Genomic DNA, 25,129 nt, shown 5'->3' with positions numbered 1-25,129 from the left:
GAAAGTCAGGAGTGGAGTCTAGAGAGAAATGAGGATGTGGCTGGCCTGAGTATCTTCCTTAAAAGGAAGGTTCAAGGAGGAACCAGACAATCAGAGGAAGAAGCTATGGGGAGGAGTTTAAGTCTAGTATGAGATGTCCAGAAGTGGAGTGAACTTCCAAGGTGAGGAGACTTCTTTAGCATGCTGGAGAAAGTCCCAAGTTTTAGAAAAGACCTTCTATAAAACAAAGTGGATTTTGCAACAAAAACTGACTGCAAGGCATGGTGTGTGTGGATGATTGAGTAGATAACACAGCAAATCAACCTTATTCTCAAACTTTGACACAACAATTGACTTGAATGGAGAGTATGTCAAAAGACAAAAAATGAATTGGGTTAATGTCTACATAAGACTAATAAGATGCCCATGAAGAGCAAGGCAGAAACGTTCAAGATCCCAGCACTAGCTGCAGCAATTTACACATTGGAATGTTGGTCCACAATAAGGAATGAAGGGCAGAATATTGCTGTGGTTTTTACACAAGGCAAGAAGGGTGTGCAGAAACTCTCAGAGAATCACATGATGAATTAAAAATTCTTGATAATGTCTGTCAAGTAACTGAGGATCAGGAGATAGTTTGTGCTATAATGACAAACTCAGGAATGCAAGAATGGTAAACAAACAATAGACTACCCAACTTACAAACTAAGGACTCCAAAGGACTCCAACAGCCAGAAAGGAAGCCAAAAACTTTGTAAAATAAATTAAGCTTTTGATTCTTTGGACAAAAACAGGGGAAAATGGGAACAGAAAAAATGGGAAAACCACAGGTTCATTCATGCAAGGGTGGGGTTAGGGCTGTAATCTGATCATGTTGAGAAACCATGTATCTCTTCATGTTCCACTTGAGTCTTGTATTGGAAAGTCAAATTTTCTATTCAGCTCTGGTCTTTTCATCAAGAATGCTTGAAAGTCCTCTATTTCACTGAATGACCATTTTTTTCCCCTGCACTATTATGCTCAGTTTTGCTGGGCAGGTGATTCTTGGTTGTAATCCTATCTCCTTTGCCCTCTGGAATATTATATTCCATGCCCTGTGGTCCCTTGATGTAGAAGCAGCTAAATCTTGTGTTATCCTGATTGTGTTTCCACAATACTTGAATTGTTTCTTTCTGGCTGCTTGTAATATTTTCTCCTTGACCTGGAAACTCTGGAATTTGGCTACAATATTCCTAGGAGTTTTCCTTTGGGGATCTCTTTCAGGAAGAGATCAGTGGATTCTTTCAATTTCTGTTTTGCCCTGTGGTTCTAAAATATCAGGGCAGTTTTCCTTGATAATTTCTTGAAAGATGATGTCTGGGCTCTTTTTTTGATCATGGCTTTCAGATAGTCCAATAATTTTTAAATTCTCTCTCCTGGATCTCTTTTCCAGGTCAGTTGTTTTTCCAATGAGATATTTCATATTGTTTTCTAATTTTTCATTCTTTTGGATTTGTTTTACAGTGTCTTGATTTCTCATAAAATCACTAGCTTCCAATCGCTCTATTCTAATTTTTAAGGAAGTATTTTCTTCAGTAATCTTTTGGACTTCCTTTTCCATTTGTCCAGTTTTTCTCTTTAGGGCATTCTTTTCTTCATTGGCTTTTTGGACCTCTTTTGCCATTTGGGTTAGGCTATTTTTTAAGGTGTTATTTTCTTCAGTATTTTTTGGGGTCTCCTTTAGCAAGCTGTTAACTTGCTTTTCGTGATTTTCTTGCATCACTCTCATTTCTCTTCCCATTTTTCCTCTACTTCTCTTACTTGCTTCTCAAAATCCCTTTTGAGCTCTTTCAAGGCCTGGGACTGATTCATATTTTTCTTGGAAGTTTTGGATGTAGGAGCTTTGACTTTGTTTTCTTCTTCTGGTTGTGTGTATTGATCTTCTTTGTCACCACAGTAAGATAATATAGTCTGACTCTTTTTGCGCTGCTTGCTCATGATCTCAACCAGTTACTTGTTAAGGTAAGAGTCTGTTTCCAATGTGGAGAATGTACTGTCCCAAGCTTCAGGGGTTTATACAGCTGTTTTCAGAGATATTTTCTAGGGACCTGAAAAGTGTCAGCTCTTCCAAGGTGCTATGATAAGGGGTGAGGTGTTTCCTCTCCACCGCCACAGCAACTCCACCACGCCAGCCAGCACTCCTCCTCGCCCCAGGACCGCCCTTCAGAACTGTGACCCAGATCCGAGCACAGGCAAAGCAAGAGATTCCTGCCTCAGCCCTGGCAAAGAGATCCTTGCAATCCCCCTCTGATCAGCCACTCGATTCCCCCTCAGTCTGTGGGCCGGAAGCTCAGAAGGCAGCCACTGCCCACAGGGCAGCTGAGATCTAGCTTCTTCTCTCACCGCAGTCACAGACTTTTCCCACTGACCTTCTAAGTTGTCTTTGGCATTCATGGGTTGAGAAGTCTGGAAACTGCCACAGCTGCCTGCGATTCAGCCCTCTGAGGCCTGCTCCAGGGTTGCTACGGCCTGCGTGCCCACGCTGAACTGTGCTCCTCTCCCAGCCTGGCGCGATATACCTTTCCAATCAGTCATCCAGGTTGTCTTGGGCTGGAAATTTGTTTTACTCTGTTTTTTTTGTGGGTTCTGCTGCTTTAGAATTTGTTTAGAGCCATTTTTTGTAGGTATTTGGAAGGGTTTGGGGGAGAGCTCTAACAAGTCACTGCTTTCCCTCCACCATCTTGGCTCCGCCCCAACAAAGCTACTTCTAATAGGCCTAGTCCTCCATGGCCCTTCTGAGGATCTGCTGGATTACCCAGTTCTCTAAAGAATTAGAGTCTGTCTCAGCCTTCATTCTGTTGGGGAAAAATAAGATGTGTGAGTAAATACCACCTAACCAGTAGGTAAATACAGAATGATGGTAGAGGAGGAGACACTAACATTGGGGGCGTGCAGGAAGAGCCTGTATTTATAGTAGGAGGTAGCTCTTCAGATAAGCCTTGAAGGACCCTGAGACTCCAAGAGGCCACGATGAGGAGGACAAGCCTTCACACCATGGGGATGCCTGGGGCAGAGGCACAGAGATGACAGTGAGAGGGCGTCCAGGGAACATAAATGGGGCGTTTGGCTTGGAACAGGGGTGGGGGGAGGGGAATACCGTGCAGTTGGCCTAGAAAAAGAGGAAGGAGCTGCTTCCGAAAGCCCCATGGACAAGTTTGCCTTTTTTGAACTGATCTTTGAACCGTGCGTGACAAGCATCCTTGTGGCAGGTTTGTGGAGAATGGATTAGAGGGGCAAGGGTGGGCCACAGGGAGACCAGATCCCGCCCTGTTTCCAATTTACTTAGTGAGGGCACTTGCCTCCTTCTTCATCTCTTCCCTTTCAGTGCTTTGGGTCCTTCATGTGGTCCCTCGAAGGGTCAGCCATGGCTGCCCAGGGCCATGTTGGAGGCGCACAGTGAGGAGCGTGGGGCACGCAGGGCAGGAAAAGCCAGAACATGGAAGGAAGTGGCGAGAGGACTGCAGGCTGAGTGTCCAGAGTGACCCAGGAGGATTAACAATGTAGGGCATATTTTAGTGATTACGGAGGAGAGAAGCTGGCTGGAGAGGAAGGGGGTGGGGCATGTATGTCCCAGTGCTCCAGCATATGACCCAGTGCCTAGCATTTGGCTGCTCTGATTAGAGCTGGTCCCGTGCTGCATGTTCATGTTAATAAGCTCTTTGTTTTTTTTGAGATGAGTAATGGGCATTAGGAGCTTGAGAAATGTGAGCTAAAGGGAACTTTCCCATAATAAAGTCTCTTCTGAACCCCTTCTGTAAGCGTTAACAAACCCCCCGAGCAGTTTTCGCTGGCCACATTGACAAAACCAGTTAATACCCCGTTAAAACAGATTGCTAAAATAATAACCCTTTTTAAGTAAAAAGAAATCAAATTATACTCATTTCCTTAGATGATGTAGTATGCTTGTTGTGTGTACACAGTGGCCCACAGAACTGATTTTGAAATGACTCAATTGCCTCTGAGCTCCTGGGTCCCCAGTGGCCTTGGTGGGATAGTTAATACGTGGTCAGGGAAGAATGTATCCCTTTTTCTACCCTTCCCGTTCCTGGCAGCTCAATGATGACTCCATATTTCCTCAGGGGAATTTGTGTTTCTGGGTGTGTAGCCACCTTTCACCAGCTCTACACATAATACTCTGTGTGACTGTTTCAACTGCCCTTCACATTGATAATCAGTCAGGCCTCACAGCGTGATGTGCTGACCAATCAGTAATGCAGTGAAGAAATGTTTATAAAGTGCTTACTTAGTATGCTGGACATCATGCTAAGCACTGGGGATGCAGAGGAGAATCCAAAACAGTCCCTGCCCTCTTGAAGATTACCTTCTGAATGCCCAAGACAACATGTCCATGAATAGGTGCATACAAGATGCATAGAAAGGGGGTGGAAAGCCACATGAGACAGGAAGAAAGGCCCTGCAGCTGGGGGACGGATACAAACATTGTGCTGTAGAAGACGTCATTGGAGTCGAGTGTTACATGAGGCCAGGGCGTCTGAGAAAGGTGGGGAGAGCATTGCAGGCCTGGGGGACAGCCCAGGGGAGGAAGCGGAGCAGTATCTGTGCCATCTTCATGTTGGTGAGAGTCTGTAGGTGTGACCGATGGTGTGCGCTCTTTGGGACAGGGCAGGAGGGGATGCACCTGAGGAGGAGTGGGAAGAGTCCTCAATTCGGGCCTGGATTAGGATCCCGTCCTGCCATTTACAGCCTCTGCGACCTTCCCTGAATCGCTTAACTTCTGTGGCCTTCAGTCTCTTCTTTTGTCACATGAGAAAGTGTGCCTGAACGCCCTATGAGGTCCTCGATCTATAGCCCTAGAATCAAGCTTTTATCATAATAGAAGAGACCTTGCCTAGACGTCATTTAGGACTTTCTGAAACCTGAAGGTCATGAGACCTTAGAACAGGTTACCAGGGTAAGGTGGGAGACCTCCCTACTGGATGTGATGCTTTTAATATCATCTTGGTCAGGAGTAAGGGATGGATTGAATTGCCTCCAGTTAGAGACACCCTTGTGATTATAAATCTTATGTGACGTGGGGTTGGTGCCTGTGTAATCCTTGACCTTTCCAGAATAGGTCCCAGAGAAGAAGATTAATGTGACTTCTCCCAGGTGATGTGGGGGAAGTGTCACCATGGTCCTCCCTCAGGATTCTGTTCATTCAGTCGGAATCCTGGCCCTGTTTATCCTCACTCTTTATTTAGGGTATTAATGGTGAAACAAGGAGCAGGATTAACAGGCTACAGAGGGACACTTCTCTTGGTCTTAGTGTGTGTGTTTTTGGGGGACATGAAAACCATTTGTGCCCCTGGGGATAGCTTATGTTTGAAAAACTGACTGGGAGTTGGTGTTCAGGCTGAGCTTAGAGGGCTTGTCTTCAGCATGTGTCTAGTCTGACTGATCCAAGAACACTCTCTTCCCCTTTCTTTTCCACACCTATGTCATTGTTTTTCCAACAATGCTTCTTCCTGATTAGATAGGCCATGGTTTGGGGGTCATCTAGAGCGCATCCTCAGATTAAAGAATGAATAAAGTGTAATATTCATTACATGCTGATTATGTACCAAGAATTATGTTAAACATAGGAGATACCTTTGGGGAGGTAACATTCTAAAATACCACAAATAAGGAAGTTATGGCCAGGGCAGGTTGTTTTGGTCTGGGAAATCACAGGGATGGTGAGTGGAGCAAGGGAGGATGCTACTGAATTTCTTTTTTTAAAATAAGTTTTTATTGTTATCTTATGTTTCTTACATCATAGTTCTCCAAAGTTTCCCTCTTCCTCCCCATACCAGAGAGCCACTCTGTGTAACAAGTAGTGCTTTTAGAGAGGAAAATAAATCAGTGCAATTCACCAATACATTGAGAAAGTCTGAAAAAACATGTAATGTGTAACATCTATGGACCTTCCACCTCCCCCAAGGAGTGGATTGGGGCTGTCCTCTCTTCATTTGAATCCTGCTTGATCTTTATAATTTTGTTACGTTTCCTTTTGATTTGGGGGGTGTGTCTTCCTTCCATTTACATTGTTTTAGTTATTGTGTATATTGTTCTCTTGGCTCTGCTGACTTTACTCAACCTTAATTCATATAGATTTTCCCAGGCTTCTCTGCATTCATCACACAGACCAGTTGTTAGAGCACAATAATATTCCATTCCATTCACATGCCACAATTTGTTTAGCCATTCCCTAATTTATGGGCATCTTTTTTATTTCCAATTCTTAGCTATCATAAAAAGTGCTGCTATAAATATTTTGGTGTGTATGGGGACTTTCTTCTTATCACTAAGTAGAATCTCTGCTTCAAATGGTATGGCCATCTGAGTCATTTTGTCTACATGATCCCAAATCACTTTCCATAATGGTCATACCATTGCAAAGCGCTCCCAACAGTGTGTTAGTATGTCTGTCATTTCACAACCCTCCAGCATTAAGGACTGCCATTTTTTTGTCATCTTTGCCAGTTTTCAGGATGTGAGGTAAAACTTCAGGATTTTTTTGATATGCATTTCTCTTAGTAGTGATTTGGAGCATTCATTCATGTGGTTGTGAAGACTTTATGGTTGTTCTTTTGAGAGCTCTGTTCATATATTGTAACCACTGATCTGTTGGGAAGTAGCATGTAGTATGTTTTTAGCATAAAACAGTGTTGTTACATTGTCAAAAGCTTTTCTGTGTCTATTGAAATGATAGCGTACTTTTGGATGTTTCCATTTGTAATATGATCTATTATGTTGATTATTTTCCTAATGATGAGCCGTCCTTGTATTCTTCATATAAGCCCCAGTTGGTCTCAGTGAAAGATTTCTTGGATAAATAAATCTCTGTAGTCTGTTTGACCTAAGGAAAGGTGGCTGATGAGATTCTAATCAGTCTAGTCTCGTGTGAAATTGAGATTTTTATGAGGTTATGTTTGTTGTGCATCCTGAATGTGTTTTTTCTTGGCATTTAAATCATGTTTCTTCTGGTCTGATAGAATTAGCAAATGGCAATTTCATTCCTCATCAGTGTAGCATTCACCAAAGGAATTGGAATTTAGAGATATGGTTTTACACAATGAATGTCACATTAAAGTAATTTACTTCTTACTCCTTGTATGTGTGTGGCATTAGTCTGCATTTTCTCTGTTAACTTGTCTAATTAACTTCTAGTGTGTCTAACCATCATGTATGTTGTATTCTGAAAAGTTGGCCAGGATGGCCTTCCTTTGCACAGTTTCTCCGGCAGGCAGACTCCATTCCTCTGCTCCGTCTGGCAGTCTTTAAAGACTCACCTTGGCTGGTCTTCCTGGAAAAAGATAATTTTAATTTCCATCATGCCTTTCTTTGGGCCTCACTCTTAGCATTTGACGTATATGGGCTTCTGTGATTATGAATTCTGCCCTTGAGACAGTGGTAGTGCTGTCGTCCCTGCTCTTCTGAAGGCCAGAGATGCAGTGTGAGTTGTGTGTGGGCACAACAGACTGGTAATAGAAGAGCAGGCCTAGAATCGGGTTTCTCCCTCCTTACCCTTCCTTCCCCAGTTCTATTCAGTCTCCTGGGCAGAGGCTCTGGGCTTCAGACTGCAGTTTGCTGTCTGTCTGCAAGACGACAGAACGGAGAGTGACAGACTGAGAGCAAGAAGGCCTGGGCCCAAGTCCAGGCGAGGGGACCTTGGTGTCTGGCGACCTCAGCTAATACATCTTTAAATGAGGACTTGGGCTTCCAGCCTTGTGTCTTCGATGATGATATCTTCCTTGATTACAAGCCTCTCCTGATTCAGGCAGAGTTCACCATTTTGGGAAGGAATTATCAAAAGAAAGCAGTCATTGATTTGTCCCATGTCTCCAACTCCACTGCCCCCACTCCAGCCATGCCTGTCTTCCTGAGTCAAAGGGCCCTTCTAGCATCAAGTGCTTTACTCCTTTGGTAGAGGCTACTTCAGCTGATAAAAAACTGCTTTGAGCTCCTTGAGAGTAAAATTAATAGATTTAGTCTTAGGGAACGCTTAAGAGTCATATGGCCAGCCCTCCTCTTTTTCCTGTGCCCCATTCCTGTAGTGGAGATTTCAAACTGTATGTCGCAGCGTATCTCAAATTCACCATGTCCAAAACAGAATCCATCATCTCGTCCTCTTCCCAGCACCACCCTCTTTTCCAGGCTTCCCTATTTGTTGTCAAGGCCACCGCCATCTTTGCAGTCACTCAGGGCGGGACTCTTTGTATTTGTCCCTCCACATTTCTCAAATATATTCCCTTCTCAACACCCTGCACGCAGCCACCACCCTCCTGCAGGCCCTCATCACTTCTCTCCTTGGCTGTGCGATACCCTTTTGTCTCCTTGCCTCGAGTCTTTGGTGCGATTTTCCTAAAGCCTGACCGGTCAGGTCAGACCTGACTGTGTCACTTCCCTGCTCAGTAAACTCTGGTGGTTCCTTTCTACCTATAGGATCAAATATAAACTTCTCTTTGGCATTTCAATCCATTCACAGCCCCTGGCCCCTTCCCCCCCTTTCTAGGCTTTTCACATACTGCTCCCCTGGTGTTCTCTGTAGCCCAGCCTTGGGACAGCGATGGCAGACTGCTTTCTCTCACCTCTGCCACTTGAAACCTCTGGTTTCAGCTTAAATGTCACTGTCAGTGGGAAGCCTTTCCTGGTCTCCTGTAAGTGTTAGCACTCACCCCACTTCCTCCCCATACCCCCACCCCCTTCCCTCAATACTCAGCCTAGCATGGGTTGTAGCTGTTCTATGTGTAGCCTATGTATGCCTATATAAATGTGTGTTGTCTCCCCAATGAGAGTGTCTTTATACCTCCAGTTTCACATGGTGCCCAGGACATAGTAGATGATTAATAAACACTTGCTGATAGAATGGTTATAAATACGATATTCATAATATGATATATAAAAAATATATTATAATAAATAAATATAAAAAGGCTAATACCCTTATATTTGCTTTTTTGTGTTCATGATCATTATTTAGTTATTTGAGATGTGGTCACCATTTTTCTCTCAAAAGAACATATATCTTTTAGTTAATTTTTCTGTAGGTCTGATTTTTTTAAATTACTACTTTATGAGTTATTATAGGTGAAACTAAAAACAGCAAAAATTGAGAGTTTCTAGATGAATGCAGGGTATATTAAACATTAATATTTAAATTTTATAGATAGTACTTAAAATAGTTAAATTATATCTAAAGAGTCTTATTTTGAAGTATATTCTCTTTGAGCATATAAGCTCAGTTACTTATTTATGATTTTTATTTTTAAATTAAATTAAATTTTTTTTTTTCAATTAGCAAAAGTTCACTTTCTCTCCCTCTTACTTTCCACCCCCAAAGTGAAGCCAAGTAAAACAAATTTCTGCTTGACCACGTCCAAAAAAAAGTCTCATTCTGTACTCTCGGTCTTTCACCTTTCTATCAATAGGTGAGTAGCCTTTTTCATGCTTATTCTTGACATTGATCAGAGTTCTTAAGTCTTTCCAAGTTATTTTTCTTTACCATATGTTGTCATTTTATAAATTATTCTCTTCTTTCTGTTAATTTTGCTCTGTATTAGTTCATACATATCTTCTCAGGTTTCTCTGAAACGCCCCCTTCATCATTTTTTACTGTACGGCAAGATTTCAGAACATTTATGTACTTTAACTCGTTCCACCATTCCCCAATGGGTAGGCACCCCCTCGGTTTCCAATTTTTTGCCACCACAAAAATAACTATGAATATTTTTTGCATCCTTAGAGTTTCTTTTGTTTAGGATTAATGCTTCCTTTAGTCTGCCTTCCCTCTGATTCCCCCTTTTCCCTTCTCTCCTTTTCCTCCTGTTGAGTAAAATATATTTCTGTGCTCAATTGTATACGTGTATTCTTCCCTCCTTTGACCTGTTTAAATGAATGAGGCTTCTCCAAGCCCTTCCTCCTTGTATATTTAGACTTCTACTTGTACACCACAATTATGTGAGACAATTTCCCCTAACTTTCCCTTCCTTTCCGTCACTCCTTCCCCAGCTCCATATGTCCCTTCACCTTTCTTTCCATTCTTCTCTTTATATCATCAAGATATAACAGAACCACTTCCAGGCCTTGTCTAATTAGATTCCCTCTATGACCCCTAAAGAGAAGAGGGTCCACAGGGGACATGTATATCATTTCCCCATATTAGAATGTAGGCAACTTATTCTTTTTTTAGTTTTTTGTCATTGTTCATATTTAACCTTTTTATATTTCTCTCGACCAATATTTGCACTTCATAGTTTCTCTGTATCACTGGTGTTTTCATCAGGAATGCTTGGAAATCTTTTATTTCATTAAAAGTCTATTTTTTTCCCTGTAGGATTGTACTCAGTTTTGCTGGGTAGATTATTCTTGGTTGGAAACCTGTATCCTTTGCCTTCTAGAATATCATAAGATCTGTACTCCTTTATAGTGGTTGCTAAATCATGTGTAATTCTGATGTGGCTCCTCAGTACTCAAATTCTTTCTTTCAGTCTATTCCCAGTACTTCTTTACCTAAAAGCTCTGGATTTTGGTTAATAATGTTCCTGAGTGTTTTCATTCTAGGATTTCTTTCAAGAAGTGACTGATGGATTCTTTCTGTGTCTGTTTTGTCCTTTGGTTCTAAGAGATCTGGACAGTTTTTTGTTGGTTTATTTATTTATTTGTTTATTTTTTAAATTTCTTCAGCTGTGATGTCTAGGCTCCTATTTTGGTCTTGGTTTTCAGGCAGTGTGTAATGATGCTTAATTTTTTTCTCCTGGATGTGTTTTCATTTGATTTTGCTATAAGATATACTTTAAATTTTGTCCTAATTTTTTCAGTCCCTTGACTTCATTTTACTTTTAATGGCTCTGTCATAGAGTCATTAACTTCTCTTTGATCCATTTTAGTTTATTGCTTGGCCAAGGTTTCATCCATATTCTGCCAAGCTCTTAATCCCCTTTCCAATCCTTTCTTCAATAGTTCTCATTTATTTTCCTATTTTTCCTCTAGCACCCTCATTTCATTTACTTTAAAAAAAAATTAGCTCTTTTTTAACTCTTGCTTTATCTCTTCTAGGAATTCCATTTGAATTTGAGGCCAAGCTGAGTTTTTCTTTTAGGTTTGATTGTAGATGTTTTGGAGTCATTCTCTTTTTTCTGTATTTGTGACTTTAATTGCCCCTGTCATCATGGGAATAGTTTTTTTTTTTTTTGGATGAAATTGTTTTTGTTTGCTCATTCTTCTTGCCTATTTCCTGGCTTCAGGCATTATGTTAGGGCTAAGCTCAGCACACCTTTGTAGGGAAGGTCTGCGCTGATGTTACTGTTGCTTTCTTGGGGTATTGAGTGTAGTGTTATTCTGGGATTTTCAGAACAGCTCAGGCTCAAGACCTGAAAGTTTTTAGTGCCTCCCAAGTAGTCTGATTCAAGTCAGGTCTGATTTCTGACCCCCAGGTCTGAGCTCTGCAAGTTCCTGGTATAGGTTGGAGTCTGAGCAATACACTTGTGGACTTGCTCATTTGGAGTTTCAGGAGACAGCTGTAAGATTTCAGCCACTCTCAGCCAACTGGAAAGCTCTGCTGATTTAGTGACAGAATTATGGGCTCCTCTGCTCTGAGATTCCTGCCCTGATTATTCTTTTGCAGGCTTCAAACTGTGCTGGAGGCTAGCATTAAGATTCCATCTGTTCCTGGTGTCCAAGCTATAGAAACTGCTTTTTGAATTGCTTTTTCTGGATACTCTTCTCTAGCATACACAGACCTTACTCTCTGTCTTCCTGTGCTGACCTGGGCTGGGAAAATGGTTTATTGTGATTTTTTTTCCCTGGGATTTCCCTATTAGGATTTGGTCTGGTGCGTTGTTTAAAAGTGTTTGGAGGAGTTTTTTTAGAAGGGAGCATGCTGTATTTCTTCTTGCTACTCTGACATCTTAACCCCGCCTTAAATTTTGAAATATCATTGTTTTGCTTTTAATGTAGAGAAAAATGTCCATTGACTAGATCTGTGCCTTTTCACAAGTTTCAGTTCATTATTACAACTTACTATGACACAGATTGAAACACTTCCCAAGATGGCGACTGTCAGATGCTGAAACTGCCCTAACTTGTGTTGTTTTTAACAGTTCATAATATGGCGAGTTTTAGACTAAGGCAAACTGGCCTGCCTCAAGAAGCTGTTTAGTCCCAATGGAATTTGATTTCCGTTCATCGGCATCATGATTTCTTTTTATGTTTTCCAGGGGAAGGTGGCTCAGACTGCATGTATGTCTGCCTGCAAACATCTAGCCACTTCACTAATGCAGCTGCTTCTGGAAGCAGACGTGAGGCAGCTCAGCCTGGGTGCCCTGCAGCAGTTCAACCTGGATGTTCAGGAGTGTGAACGTAAGGACGGCTTCTTTACGCCCCAGCAGTGGGTTGTGGGGTAAAGGGGGAGGGCAGGGGATTGCCCCTGAAGGGAGCGGAGCCCACTTGGAGAACAGGGGTGGGTTTGTGGACACCTAGAAATCAGACATATGAGCAAAGAATGTCCCGAGAGTCCGAGGGAAAGAAGAAACTAAGCACTCACGTGTGTCCGCAGCTCCGGATTGCTCAGCTTCTGGTCATTTGCCACTCCTTGATTAAAACTGCCTTTTGGAAGGCTACTCACAATCTTGCAGTTGCTAAATCCAGTGGCCTTTTCTCAGCCATTTTCCTTCTTGACCTTTCTTTTGACCTCCACTTCCTTCTAACACGCTTCTGTTGCTTGTGTTTTGGTGACACTGTTTTCTTGCTAGCCTTCTGATCAATTTGCCTCAGCTTCCTCTGTGAGATTATCATTCATATGCCATGGTACTGCCCTAGGGCAGAGGTGGGGAACCTGCAGCCTTGAAGCCACACGTGTCCTTCTAGGTCCTTGGGTGCGGCCTTTTGACTGAGTCCAAGTTTTACATAACATTATTAAAGGGATTTGTTCTATAAAGCTTGAATTCAGTCAGGGGCCGCCCTCGAGGACCTAGAGGGCCCCATGTGGCCTTAAGGCTGCAGGTTCCCGACCACTGCTCTAGAGGTACTCCACAATTTGGTTCTGACACCTCACTTTTCTCTGTATACTCTCCTTTAGTGATTTCATCAGCTCTCTTGTGTTCAGCCGTCGTCCTTAGATAAATGGTAGTCAGATCTGCCTATTTAGTTAGCCCTCATCTCGTTCCTGAACCCCAGGCCTGTAGCTCCAACTGCCTGCTTGATAACATCCCTGTTTCTCGCAGGGCCATCACACCCCTATTCTTCCAGGCACACAGAGTCAGCCTTCAGGCATCTTACACTCTTCCTAAAGCCCCATAGCCAAGTGTTTGCCACATCCTACTGATCTGCCTCCTCAGCCTCTCTTGCCTTTGTCCCTTTCCTTCTACTCAGGACACCCTGAGTATGTTCTAGGCGATCATGACCTCTCAGCCAGAGAATCGCAGTCCCCTCCCAACTGATCTTCCTGCAGTCAGGCTTCCCTTCTCCAGACCATTCTCCCCAGTGCTGCCAGAATCTGTCCTTGTCACTCTCTGGTTCAGCAAGCCTCAGTGACTCCCACTGCCCTTAAAATCTTATCGGAAGCCCATCACAGTCTGGGTCTAGCCTGTATCTTCAGTCTGATCACATGTGTGTACCTTATGCTTCAGTCAAATTGATCTCCTCGCTGTCCCCTTTACAAGATGTGATATTTCCTGTCTTAGTGCCTTTGCTGCGCCTCCTGCCCCCCTCCCCTCTCACTTCCTGGATCCTAGAGCTGCCTTCAAGACTTGGCTGAAGTGCCATCGAGGCCTTCAAGATACCTTTCTTAATTCCCCAGTCTTGAGTATCTCCCTCCCGTCCCTCAGTGTGTCTTTATTTTGTATATAGCCTGATTTTTACCTTTTTTGTGAAATGTTCTACCTACCCCCACACACACCCCATAGACTATAAGCTCCTTGAGTGCGCAGACTGGATACATTTGGCCTTGTACTCTAGCACCCATCGTACTGCCTGACACGTAGGACAGGTACCTAATAAATGTTTGCAGATCGATCGATTAATTGACCTGAACTGTTGCCATCGATTCAGTTCCTGCTCCCCTCCTGTAAACTGTTCCTCTGCTTGGGGAGAGGAGGTGGTTCCATGGCAGTCAAGGCTGTGGAGCTCCTGTGGATGTCACTGAACCACGCAGGGGGAAAAACGGCATAGTTCGTGGGCAGTTTGACCGGCTCTTGGAAAAAGGTGCGGGCGTAAAATGGAGTGGTAGCCGGCCAAGGGGGTCTGCAAACCCAGGCCCCTTTGTGGCCTGCTGTGGGTTCTGCCAGCCGCTGGCCAGGAGACCTTTCCGATCAGTTCAGAGAAGCTCGTGGAAAGAATTAGAACAACCTTTTTTTCTGAGGAGGGAGCATATACATGATATCTGTAACATATATGCACACATATAGATGTACGTATGTATCAGCATGATACGGGGACCAGAATCCTAGATTTGGAGTCAGAATGCCAGCTTGAGTCAGGCTGACATCTAACACTTAATTGCTCTTTTAAAATGAGCAAATGGTAAGGGTGGTAGTTAACATTCATATTGTATTTTAAGGTTTACAAAGCTCGATATGTGTACTTTCTCCTTTGATTTTCACAGGAATGATATGGAGAAGGTTCTGACTCCTGTTGTTACTTTACAAATTAGGAAATTGTGCCTGAGCCCTATTGAGATGCTGCTTCATTCAGGATCTTGTAGCTCGCAAGAAAGGATTGGAACCCAGATCACTGTAATTCCAAGTCCGGCGCTTTGTCCTATACACCTGAGCTCATTTTCTTTATCTATGAAATGGAAAGGATAGCAGCTGTAGGACCCGCCTCACCAACTTAATGCGAGGCTCACCTGGGATAGTGGTGTATGGAAAGGGCTGGACAAATTGGCAGATTTCTCCTGCCTGGGTGACCGTGGCACAGCTCAGTAAACCTTCTTGGGTCTGAGTTTCCTCCTCTGTCAGATGAGGAGGGGAGTGGCAATCTTTTCTTCCAAACTTCGTCACTCCTTTGAGAATAATTGGCTATTTCCAAGGAGTCTTTCCGGGTATTTCTCAGCTATCTTTAGTCTACCGTGATCTCTTTTCTTGCCTAATGTTTGTGTCGGCTGAAAGGGATAGACTTTGTGGACACAGGTTGGGTGCGGTGGGTTGGGGTTGCTGTCATCCACATCTGTGTGTCTGTGTCCATGTGCTCACCTCTCCCTACTGCCCTCTGGGTGACTGGTGGCTTGGCTTCTCCAGCGTCTGTGCTGTGGCGTGACTCTCACCTATGGCGAGGAGAGTGATGTTAACATGGGCGCCTCGCATCTGCTCGCCTCTGTGGGCCATGGCAGAGCTGCCTCTTGGTGTTGTTGATCAGCCGAGGCAATGTGAGGAAAAGACGATTTTAAAAAATTACAGATGGAACTTTGTTTCCTGGAGAACCTTGATATTTTAAAAATACAGACCAGCAATGTTCCCAAAACAAGCCAGGCTGCTCTTTCCTCCAGTCAATTCTAGGCCCATTTCATTGTTTATTTGCTGTATCTGTCTAAGCTGTATGAACAAATAAATGAAGGAATGAATGAAAAATAGCATTTATGGAGTGCTTTATGTGCAAAGCACTGTGTAGAGTGCTGGGGATACAAATAGAAAAGTGCACCTAGTAAGCAGCTGATAAATGTTTTTTCATTCATTTATTCATTCGTCAGTCAGTCATTCCTTGCTCTTAAGGAAAGAAATTCTAGTGGGGGAAAGACCACATCTGGAAGATTTCCAGTGTATTCAGTTGGAAAGGCTTCATCCTCCTTGGGTTGCAGTGGCAAAGCTAATGATTATGCTTCTCCTTTTAATTGCATGTCCACTGATAAAATTACGTCATTTTCTGTTTCCAAGGATGTTGGGGACCAGAACGTTCTGTCCTGAGTCATCAGTGCCTGTGTCTCTGATACCTGTAGGAGCAGGTGCTGGGCTGCTTTCCTCAATAATGGCCTGGGAGCATTGCTGTTTCCAGGGCGTCAGGGTCTGAGGGGAAGTGGTCGTTGAGGGGATGGTGGTGGCATTCACCCGGCCTGGGCCGTGCTGCCTCCTGTCTCTGCCTGAGGGCGCCCTTGCTGCTTCACCGAGGCTGGCTTTGCCTGCCTGGCGGGCAGCGCTTGGTAAGAAGGACCAGCCCCTTGTCCACAGGAGTTGTTTCCCCAGATGATGGCTAGAGGCACCGTGATAAGCACCAGAGGCAGAAGATAGTCCCTGCCCTCAAGGAGCTTACAGTCTAAGGGGGGAGACAACACACAAACAAATAGATGCAAAGCAAGCTATTGGTAGGCATAGGAAATAATGAACAGAATGAAGAGGGGCTGGGGGAGGCCTCCTGTAGATGGTGCGAGTTGAGTTGGGAGTGGAAGAATCTCATGGCTCTCGCCATTTCCCCAGCATCAAAGTCCTACCATTCCAGTACTTTGGTGGATTTAGGAGCCCACCTTCATGTGCCTCTTGTCCCCATCTTTTCATCGCTCCGCCGTGGGAGGGCCACCTGACATTCTGGGCAGTCTTGACTGATTACATTCTCTTGCAGTCACTTTGGCTTTATTGACTTCTTGGCAGAGGAGGTAGAGGAGAGCTGTAAGCTGGCAAAAGTTTGTGTGATTAAAGTTTTGAGACCCGTTGTTTGAAAGGATGCCCTTGCTGCTTAACGTTCCCACTGGTAATCACTTCTCCCTATAACCTGTCATTTCCATTTCCCTATGACTGGGTTAGTTTGTTGGCATCTCTTTCAAAAACTTTGCAACATCTGTGAGGCTCCATTTTCACCAAATACTCTAATTTTCTCCACGGTGATTTGAACCCACACACATGCCACATTTTTTACTGGCTGGCTCATCTTGACTGTTCAGTCTGGCAGGAGATTCAGGTTCTGAGAGTGGAAAGTTCTGCTTTGTACTCTTACCTCTGCGTAGGAATGACATGGCTGTTGTGGAAAGAACATTCGACTGGATGATAAAGCCAGACCAGATGCTTTCCATCGGAATGGAGGAGCAGAGTGGAGGTTAGAATTTAGGAGGACTGACTGAGCAAATGATTCACAGATCAGTAGAAGAGACTCTTGAGAGAGTCTGTGATCCCTCCTCTGTTGGACCCTGCCCTGACCAGTCCACGTTTATTCTGTTGTGCTCCATCTTGAGTGCGATGTTTTTGGGAGCATGATGACATGCCGAAGAGCATCCAGGAATGGATGACTAGGGTGGGTCAGTGGATGTGCTGTCGTTGCATATGATGGCTGTCCAAAAGAACCGCAGACCTGGAGAAGACTTTGGGCAAGCGTGAGGAGACCACTCCGGGATTTGAATGGGAAAGGTTTATGTTTCTTCCCCTTGGAATCAGGAGAAAGAACTGGAGCCACTGACCCTCAGAGTTGGATGGAATGGCAGCAGCCTGCTAGCACATCATCCTGAGCACGAATACCATCTCCAGAATGCTCAGGGGAGTGTTCATCTCTGCTTCAGGACTGAGGTAGAACCCCCATGCTTTCTATGCAGTTCTAGGTACACTGAATGGAATAGGAGGTTTCCTCAGTCTTCAGTTTACCTCTTGGTAACTTTCCTCAATGCTCGTGGTTCTCCCCACCACGGCCAAGCAGAGTAGCAGATGTTGCAGAGTTAGATTCCAACTCAATGTAAGGAACAACTCCTTGGCAGTTATCGCTGTCTGCAAGTAAAATGGGCAATTCCTCATTCCATAAGGTACATCAGTGAAGGCTGGAGGACCACCCTATTGGGCAAGGTAGAGGGGAAATTCTTGTTCCCATGCCGGTTGGCCCAGATGGCCTCAAGGGCCTTTTAGACTTTAGGTTCCGTGGCTTTTTTTTTTTTTAAGGGCTAAATAGTTTAAAACGGGTGGGGAACCTACGGCCTCAAGGCCACATGTGGCCCTCAAAGGGCTGCACTTGAGGACCTAGAGGGCCACAGGTGGCCTTAAGGCTGCAGGTTCCCCACCCCTGGCTTAAAATAAAGAAGTACGGGGCCAGACAGGTGGCCAGTGACGGTCCCTCCTAATTCCAGCGGCTTCTCAGTAAGGTCACGCATATTTCCCATCCAGTTTCAGAGACGCAACTCTTGATGTCAGTGATACCCTGTGGATGGAGCTGAACAGTGCTCATGGGCCCAGCAGGCCATTGCATACCATGTCCCCAGAAGCAGTGCTTTGGTAAGCAACTGTGGCTGCCTTGGACAGACTGTCACAGGGGAGGTAGATGTGAAGCCTTTGAGCAAATAACCAGTAGGATCGTGGAGGCTTTGTGCTTTACCCTGAAAAGCTCTTCATTCAGACTGCTAAAACCTCCAAAGTTCATTAATTAAAAGAGTTCAGATCCCCTTCCTGAGAGCTTTTTCTGATGAGAGAGAATTCACAAACATTTTGCTGTAGGAACAGTCAGTACGATTTCTTCTCCCTGTATCAGCCCCCTTCACTCTTTCTCTCTTCAGCTGTTCAGGGGTCTATAAAAAAACCTTCCAGAAATGATACATGAAATTCAGGTAATGATACAGAAGGCGGATAAATGCAGCCCCAGTTGACAGGATAATTGATGCTGACATCTTTCCACCAGTACTGTGTGCGCAAGGAATGTTAGCCTCTTTTCTGTAAGACCCTGATAAAACTGCATAGGCCTAGAAAGTAGTCAGACTAGGGCAGCACAGCAGAAACCATGAGCTTTGACCTGGCCTTTCTGAGTCCACTGTTATTCTGTAGTGCTGACATGTGTGATAAGAGCTTGTAGACATTCAGCAGGGCCAGAAGAGTTGCTTTGTAAGCCCTGGAGTTCTTTGAATGTCATTGGTAAATCCAGTTGGGTCCAAAGCCCCCTTTGAATAGCTTTGAAAACTTGCTTCTTGCTTCTTTCAAAGCAAAAGAGACCCCAACCTCTATGGCCGGCAGCCATGAGGAGCCCTCAGCAATACTCATGATGCCCTGATGGGGGACTCAGTTTTGCCTTAGGGGGACAGTGACCTTATTTGATTTTGGTTTTGCCACAGAAGAAATGTTTACAGGAAACACTGACTTGTGTGGATTACCATTGGTTCTAGGAGTAGCAGTCCTAACTGACACGTGTTTAATGCTAAAGGTTTGCAAAACGTATATGTACAGGATATGTATGCGTGTGTATACGTAGGTGTAAGTATATGTGTGTGTTGTCTATATAATTTAATCTCCACAACAACCCTGGAACGTGGAGGTTTATACCCAGATCTATCTCCTCGCTGTCCTCTTTACGCGACATGACATTTCCTGTCTCAGTGCCTTTGCTGTACGTCCTCCCCCCCTCCCCTCTCACCTCCTAGATCCTAGAGCTCCCTTCAAGACTTGGCTGAAGTGCCATCGAGGCCTTCAAGAGACGTTTCTTAATTTCCCAGTCTTGAGTATCTCCCTCCCATCCCCCAGTGTGTCTTTATTTTGTATATAGCCTGATTTTTACGTATTTTGTGAAAATGTTACATCCCTCCTATAGACTATGAGCTTCTTGAGGGCAAGAACTGGATAAATTTGGCCTTGAACCCAGCACCTATCATACTGCCTGGCGTGTAGGACGGGTACTTATTGACGTGACAATGGTAAAATGGGTATAAACCCAGGCACTGTGCTCCGCACTGGGGATACAAAAAAGGCAAAGGATGGTTCCTGCCCTTGGGAAGCTCACGGTCTAATGGGAGAAAGAAGTTTCAGACACCTGTGTAGAAACACGCTATGCGCAGGACGGACTGGAGACAAACCTTGAGGAAAGACACGAGTGAGCAGTGGCAGCAGAGCGAAGGTAAATGCCACGATCGGGGTCACAGCTAGGAAGTGTCTGTGCTGGACTGGGAGTCAGGACGACCTGGGTTCAAATCCCCCTTCAGACTCTGCCTTTCTCAGCCTCACTGTCCTCACATGTAGCGTGAGGGGCGTGGACTTATTGGTCTCTGAGATCCATCCCAGCTCTGGGTCTCTGACCCTGGGCGGGGGGGGCTATGATGTGCCAGTCTGAAGCAAATACTGAGAGGGGTGCCTGGGCTCTGGAGGGGCACCTGGAGGAGGGAAGCTTCTCCCTCAGGAAGCTGAAGGTTAGCTCAGGACTTTACCCTGTGTGTGTGTGAGTGTGCACGCACGAGCGTGTGAATGTGTCCACGTAAGTAGATATGTGTGCATATAAAAATAGAGGTGCACGTTGGGGTATGTGTATGTGTACGTGCATGTGGGTATATGTGCACATGCAAGGCTATATGTGTGAATGTCTGTGAGTGTACATGGGGATGTGCAATGTGTGGATGTGTGTGTATGCATGTATGTGTGTGCATGCATGGATTGTGTGTGTAAGTATGCACGGCTGTGTGTGTGAATGTGCCCATGTAAGTAGATATGTGTGCATATAAAAACAGAGGTGCACGTTGGGGCATATGTGTGTGTACGTGCATGTGGGTATATGTGCACGTGCAAGGCTATATGTGTGAATGTCTGTGAGTGTACATGGGGATGTGCAATGTGTGGATGTGTGTATATGCATGTATGTGTGTGCATGCATGGATTGTGTGCGTGTAGGTGTGCACGGCTGTGTGCGTGAATTATGTGGGCGTATATATGTAGGGTATGTAGATGGGTGTGTTCATGTGTGTGTCTGTGTGGTGTCTACATGGGTGTGCTTGTATGTGTGTGCATGATGGGTGTGCGTGTGTGGATTATTCTATTTTGCTTTTTTGTTTTTCGGGGTTTTTTGTACATTTCCCACCATATGTAGCTCCTTCTGGGTCTCTTGGGTGTGTCTGTGGTTTGCGTTTACTGTGAAGGCTTTGCCCCCACCTTCCCCATCTAAGGGCACACTCCTTTTCTTCTCTCTCCTGCCCCCACTGCTTTGCACTTGCTCGTACTAAAGGTTGTAAGTTCAAGGCCTCTGATCAGACCCACATTATATGGGATGGCAGGCACTTCAGAGAGCTTCTGCCCGGTGATCTGTTGTCCCATCACTGACTTCTCTGAATAGTCCTTGCCTCCAAAGCCCAGGACTATCTCAAGGACATGCAAAGCACCATATCACACCCCCATCATATGGAGGCGAAGCCTCTAGGAAGCCAGGTAGCTTGTCCATATGTGACCTGAAGAACTGCATCTTCCTAGCAAAGTGGTCAGTCTGGTTGTCTAAAGCAAAACATTTTACCTGCTTTAATCTACAAAGATGGAACATTGCCTCAAGCATTTCCTTACCCCAAAAGACAAGAGTGTGAATGACTTTCTCTTGGAAGCTTTGGGGTCTAAGGATTAATATGAGGGAAGACAGAATTTCCAAAGAAACTGGTTCTTCTTGAAATGTTAAATAAATCTTTGAAATGTTAAATCAGTGTAGTAAGAGGCCCCATTCCACACTGAGGGATTCTTCCACATAGTTTAGAAATTACTTCCTTTCCAACTGAAGAGCATTTTTCCTTCTCCCTCCAAAAAATGCTCTTTACATCATGGCATTGCCATTTGGTGTCTACTCTAGTTTTCAAAGAGAGTAGCCATCTTAAGAATGCGATGACGGAAGAGTCACAAATGGATGGAGTTAATCTTTTTATTTCAGTTTCCAACCCAGCACAATTTTAAACACAAGAACTACCTCCCATCCCCAGGGTTAAATGAAAATAGCAGATTCCCCTTTGTTGGAGAAGATACAGTGCTTGAAGATGTAGATTTCCTTTGGGCATAGTGATGGACAGATTCTCTACTTTTTTTGTTTGTTTGTTTTATTATCACTCATTTCAGATTCCTTAGCTGCCACCCCAACCTCACCATTCTGAGTAGTAATTTTAAAACCTGCCTTCCTTTTCTGCCCTCTCTCATCTGAGAGACATTAAGGTCAGAAGATTGATGATAGAATCTGAGTGTGTGTGAAAGGAAGCCGGCTTCTTTCTTACATCTTACAATGTACAGCTTGTATGAAAATGTAGAATGAGTAGTTGTCATTGGCACATTAGAACAGTACCAAGTTCATGAGACAAACAGCACAGCCCATGGATTTCCCATAGATTCAACTCTTAAGGTTGCTTGATTGGGAACTGAATCCCAAAAGGATTTCCTTATGTTGCCTCCTTTATTCAGCATAATGCTTTTCTGCTGTCTTGGAAATACGTAGGTTGAACTGGTCAATCCACATTTAGCACACTTCTTGCTCATTCTTTTTATCTTTCAGCATTCTTCAGACTCCTGTCTTCTGGCCCCATTGTTCATCTTTCTTTATCTTTCCTGTCATTTTACCGAAATTTTTGAAAAAAATCATCCAAGTTGGTCATTCAATCTATAGCACCTAGTTATACTGGAGGCATGCAATTCATTCTTTTTTTTCCCCCCCTCTGGAGCATTAAAGCAACAGAAAGAATTATTTTTTAAAAACCCAGGGTCATGGTAGAATGCCTTTTTCCGCAACACACCATCAATATGCTGACACAAAAGCCCCTTTGAAGCTTCTGAGTTCCCCAGCTTGAAGTGCTCCAGTCTTATGGCAGAGAGAGTTCATTTTGGATTTCCACATCCAGAGTTATTTCAGAGGAGCATGTATAGGCACTGGAAGCATTGCTTACATCAGCAAATGTAAGACACAAAGTCATTCTCTGCTTGAGGAACTCTTTGCAGGGTAATGTCTCTTTATGAAGTTCCAATAGTGGCTACAGAAAACCCATTGGGAGGCCTCTCTGCCATTAGGAATAGTGAAGTCAGTTTTCCCTTGATGGACCCTGCAAACCCTGAGAATCTCTTTCTTGGACATGGGTCAATAAGTAGCACCCCCTTAGCTGACATAGAAGAGGATCTCAGATATTTTGTTTTGCGGCTTGTGATGCCTTGAATTCTGTAAGATAAGGCAGCCATTGTGTCCCCCTAGCTCATCGCCAGAACCCCCAGACATTTAGTAGCAGGTGCTGTCAACCTGAGCAGCAGGGGCACGTGACCTGCCCCTCCCCGCCAAAGCCCGAGATGCCATCCCTGTCAAGAAAATGGAGACGGATGATGTTGCTCTAACCTTGCCATACATCACTGTCAGTCCCGTTCTTGGCCCCCAGAGAATGACCGGCACAAAGTTCCCTTTTCGTCAGCAGAAGTCACCTCAAAGTCTTGGGTTAGCAGCTCTGCTCTGGGGCTGGAGAAAAATGGGGAAATGTGTCAGGCTCTGCAGTGATGGGATAAATTAACTTCCAGATCGTAAGCTGTTTGGAAGGTGACAAGATCTCCTCGAGACTAGCTTGAGTGCTAGTAAGTGCTGCTTTTGTTTTTCCTCCTTGTTTTAGGCTAGGGAGTAGCTTCCTGCCTGGGAGAATGTCACCCTGGGTGCCAGCAGTTTTTCCATCTACCTGTTCGCTGACTTCCCAGTGTAGGGAGGATATGGCCACTGATTTTTTTAACTAATGTTTAAAACTTGGTGCACCCCCCCCTTTTTTCTTTCCTCTGCATTTTTGCTTTCTAAGTTATTTCTGAACATGGAACACTTCCTTTATTTTTACTGCACTTTGAAACCATGTATACCTTGGAGCTTCTGAGGGACAAGCAAGAACCAAGATGTCATTTTTCAGAAACAGATCCCAAAAGGAAATTGACATTATTGCTGCCTTCACATTAGTTTACAGATTCCATAGTTAACTAAAGCCCGCTCTCTTACGGGCCTGAGAGTTTAACATGGTAATTTTTCAATCTCCAAAGTCTTTTAACTGTTTCTTTATTAGAAAATTTTAAAAGCAATAAAATTATATTTAAGATTTCATCAAACCCCACATTTTCATTGAGAACACTCTTGGGTACAGTCAGGAGGCAATCCAGATGTGCCCAACCAATAACACTACAGCCTAATAGCCATGTGAGCCAGGGGCTCCACTATTATTCTCTTTACGGCTGTTGATCACCCCATTTTTGTCCTTGTCATCTGGCTTCAAGGATCATCTTGGATGAATATATGTTCATTTTCTTAGTGCTGTCTCCATTTTTGGTGTCTTTCTTTCGCTCACATGGGCTGTGCTTTGCCACAGCCAGCATCTGCCTAATGATCCTTTGATCTCTAAAATATAATATAATCCATTATATTCCAGTCTTTCCCACTTCACAAAAGATGCAGCAATGGGCAATTTTAGGTGTCCCATATTTTCTTTGGCATCACCCCATTTCTTTAAGGTAAATGTCAGGAAACTGAATGGGGGGTATCAACCAGAGGACCCCACCAAATGCCACCTGCATTTAAAAGTCATTCAAAGTGTTGGGAGTTGCTAGATTGCTTAGGCTGGAAAATACCTCCGGCTGTATTCCATTTTATCCCCTGCCTCCAGGTGGGTCCACATCTTAAACATCTCAGACAGCCGAATATCAGCTCCACTTTTAAAATCTTTCAGGGAAGAAATTTCTATAACCTCCCTTCCTTACCTGATGTTGCTTTTTGCAGCTTCTGGGATAGTCCTTGATGTTTCATTGAAATAATCCATTTGGATCTCTTCCAGCATTAGGACATTATATCTACTCTCGTTTCCCTATTTATGCTTTGGCGGCCTAATTAGTTGTACATTTATTTAGCTTTCATATCATCTTAGTGTTTCCAGCTTTCTGATTCTCATTAATGTTTAAAAAATATGGAGGAATAAGTCATCACCAGTACCTGAATGTAGGGAAGCCCAACTTTTCTTACATAGTTAATGACCATACAAACACAGTTAATGTAATCTCTCATTGCTATTATAAGCTTGTCCTCTTTCTATTTCCTGCATCTGTTCTCACCTATACAAGGAAAAGAATAATTTGGGCAAAGGAACGAGTATCAGATCGAGAGTCAGGAGGTTTGTGTTATAGTCACTGACAGGCCCTGTGATCTTGTCCAAGGAAATCTTATCTGGCTGAGGATTTGTCCATCTATCAAATGAAGGTGTTCTGGGGGGGATTTGGTTTTGGGGTTTTAGTTATAGTAACATGGTGAGGGAGGAGCAGAGAAAGGATAGGAGAGCTGATGAAGGCAGATGGAACAATAATAATGGATGGTGGAGAGGAGGCAGAGCTGTCCAGCTTTTATTTTGCTTCTGATTTCTCTACCAAGGAGAATGATTATGTATTGGAAATGACAAAAGAGAAAGGAATCCTAGGAACCTGGAAGCCTGCCATTGATAAGGTCAAGTCACCTAGCCTAAATG

The 25,129-nt window shown here is 44.0% G+C and overlaps 1 protein-coding gene across 3 annotated transcripts in view; it reads left to right on the top strand.

Moving 5' to 3' along the window:
* Nucleotides 1–25,129, top strand: part of EXOC6B (exocyst complex component 6B) — a 607,320-nt gene that overhangs the window by 401,466 nt on the left and 180,725 nt on the right. For all 3 annotated transcript variants that reach the window (XM_027839975.1, XM_027839976.1, XM_027839977.1), the window contains exon 19: nucleotides 12,216–12,357. In XM_027839975.1, the coding sequence (XP_027695776.1) occupies nucleotides 12,216–12,357 (142 nt within the window). The remainder of the gene's footprint in view (nucleotides 1–12,215; nucleotides 12,358–25,129) is intronic.

The sequence above is a fragment of the Vombatus ursinus genome, unplaced genomic scaffold (assembly GCF_900497805.2).
Source record: "Vombatus ursinus unplaced genomic scaffold, bare-nosed wombat genome assembly UNPS02014837.1, whole genome shotgun sequence".
NCBI classification, from domain to species: domain Eukaryota; kingdom Metazoa; phylum Chordata; class Mammalia; order Diprotodontia; family Vombatidae; genus Vombatus; species Vombatus ursinus.
The sequence above is the reverse complement of the archived record's forward strand: the minus strand, read 5'-3'. Positions and strand labels throughout refer to the sequence as shown.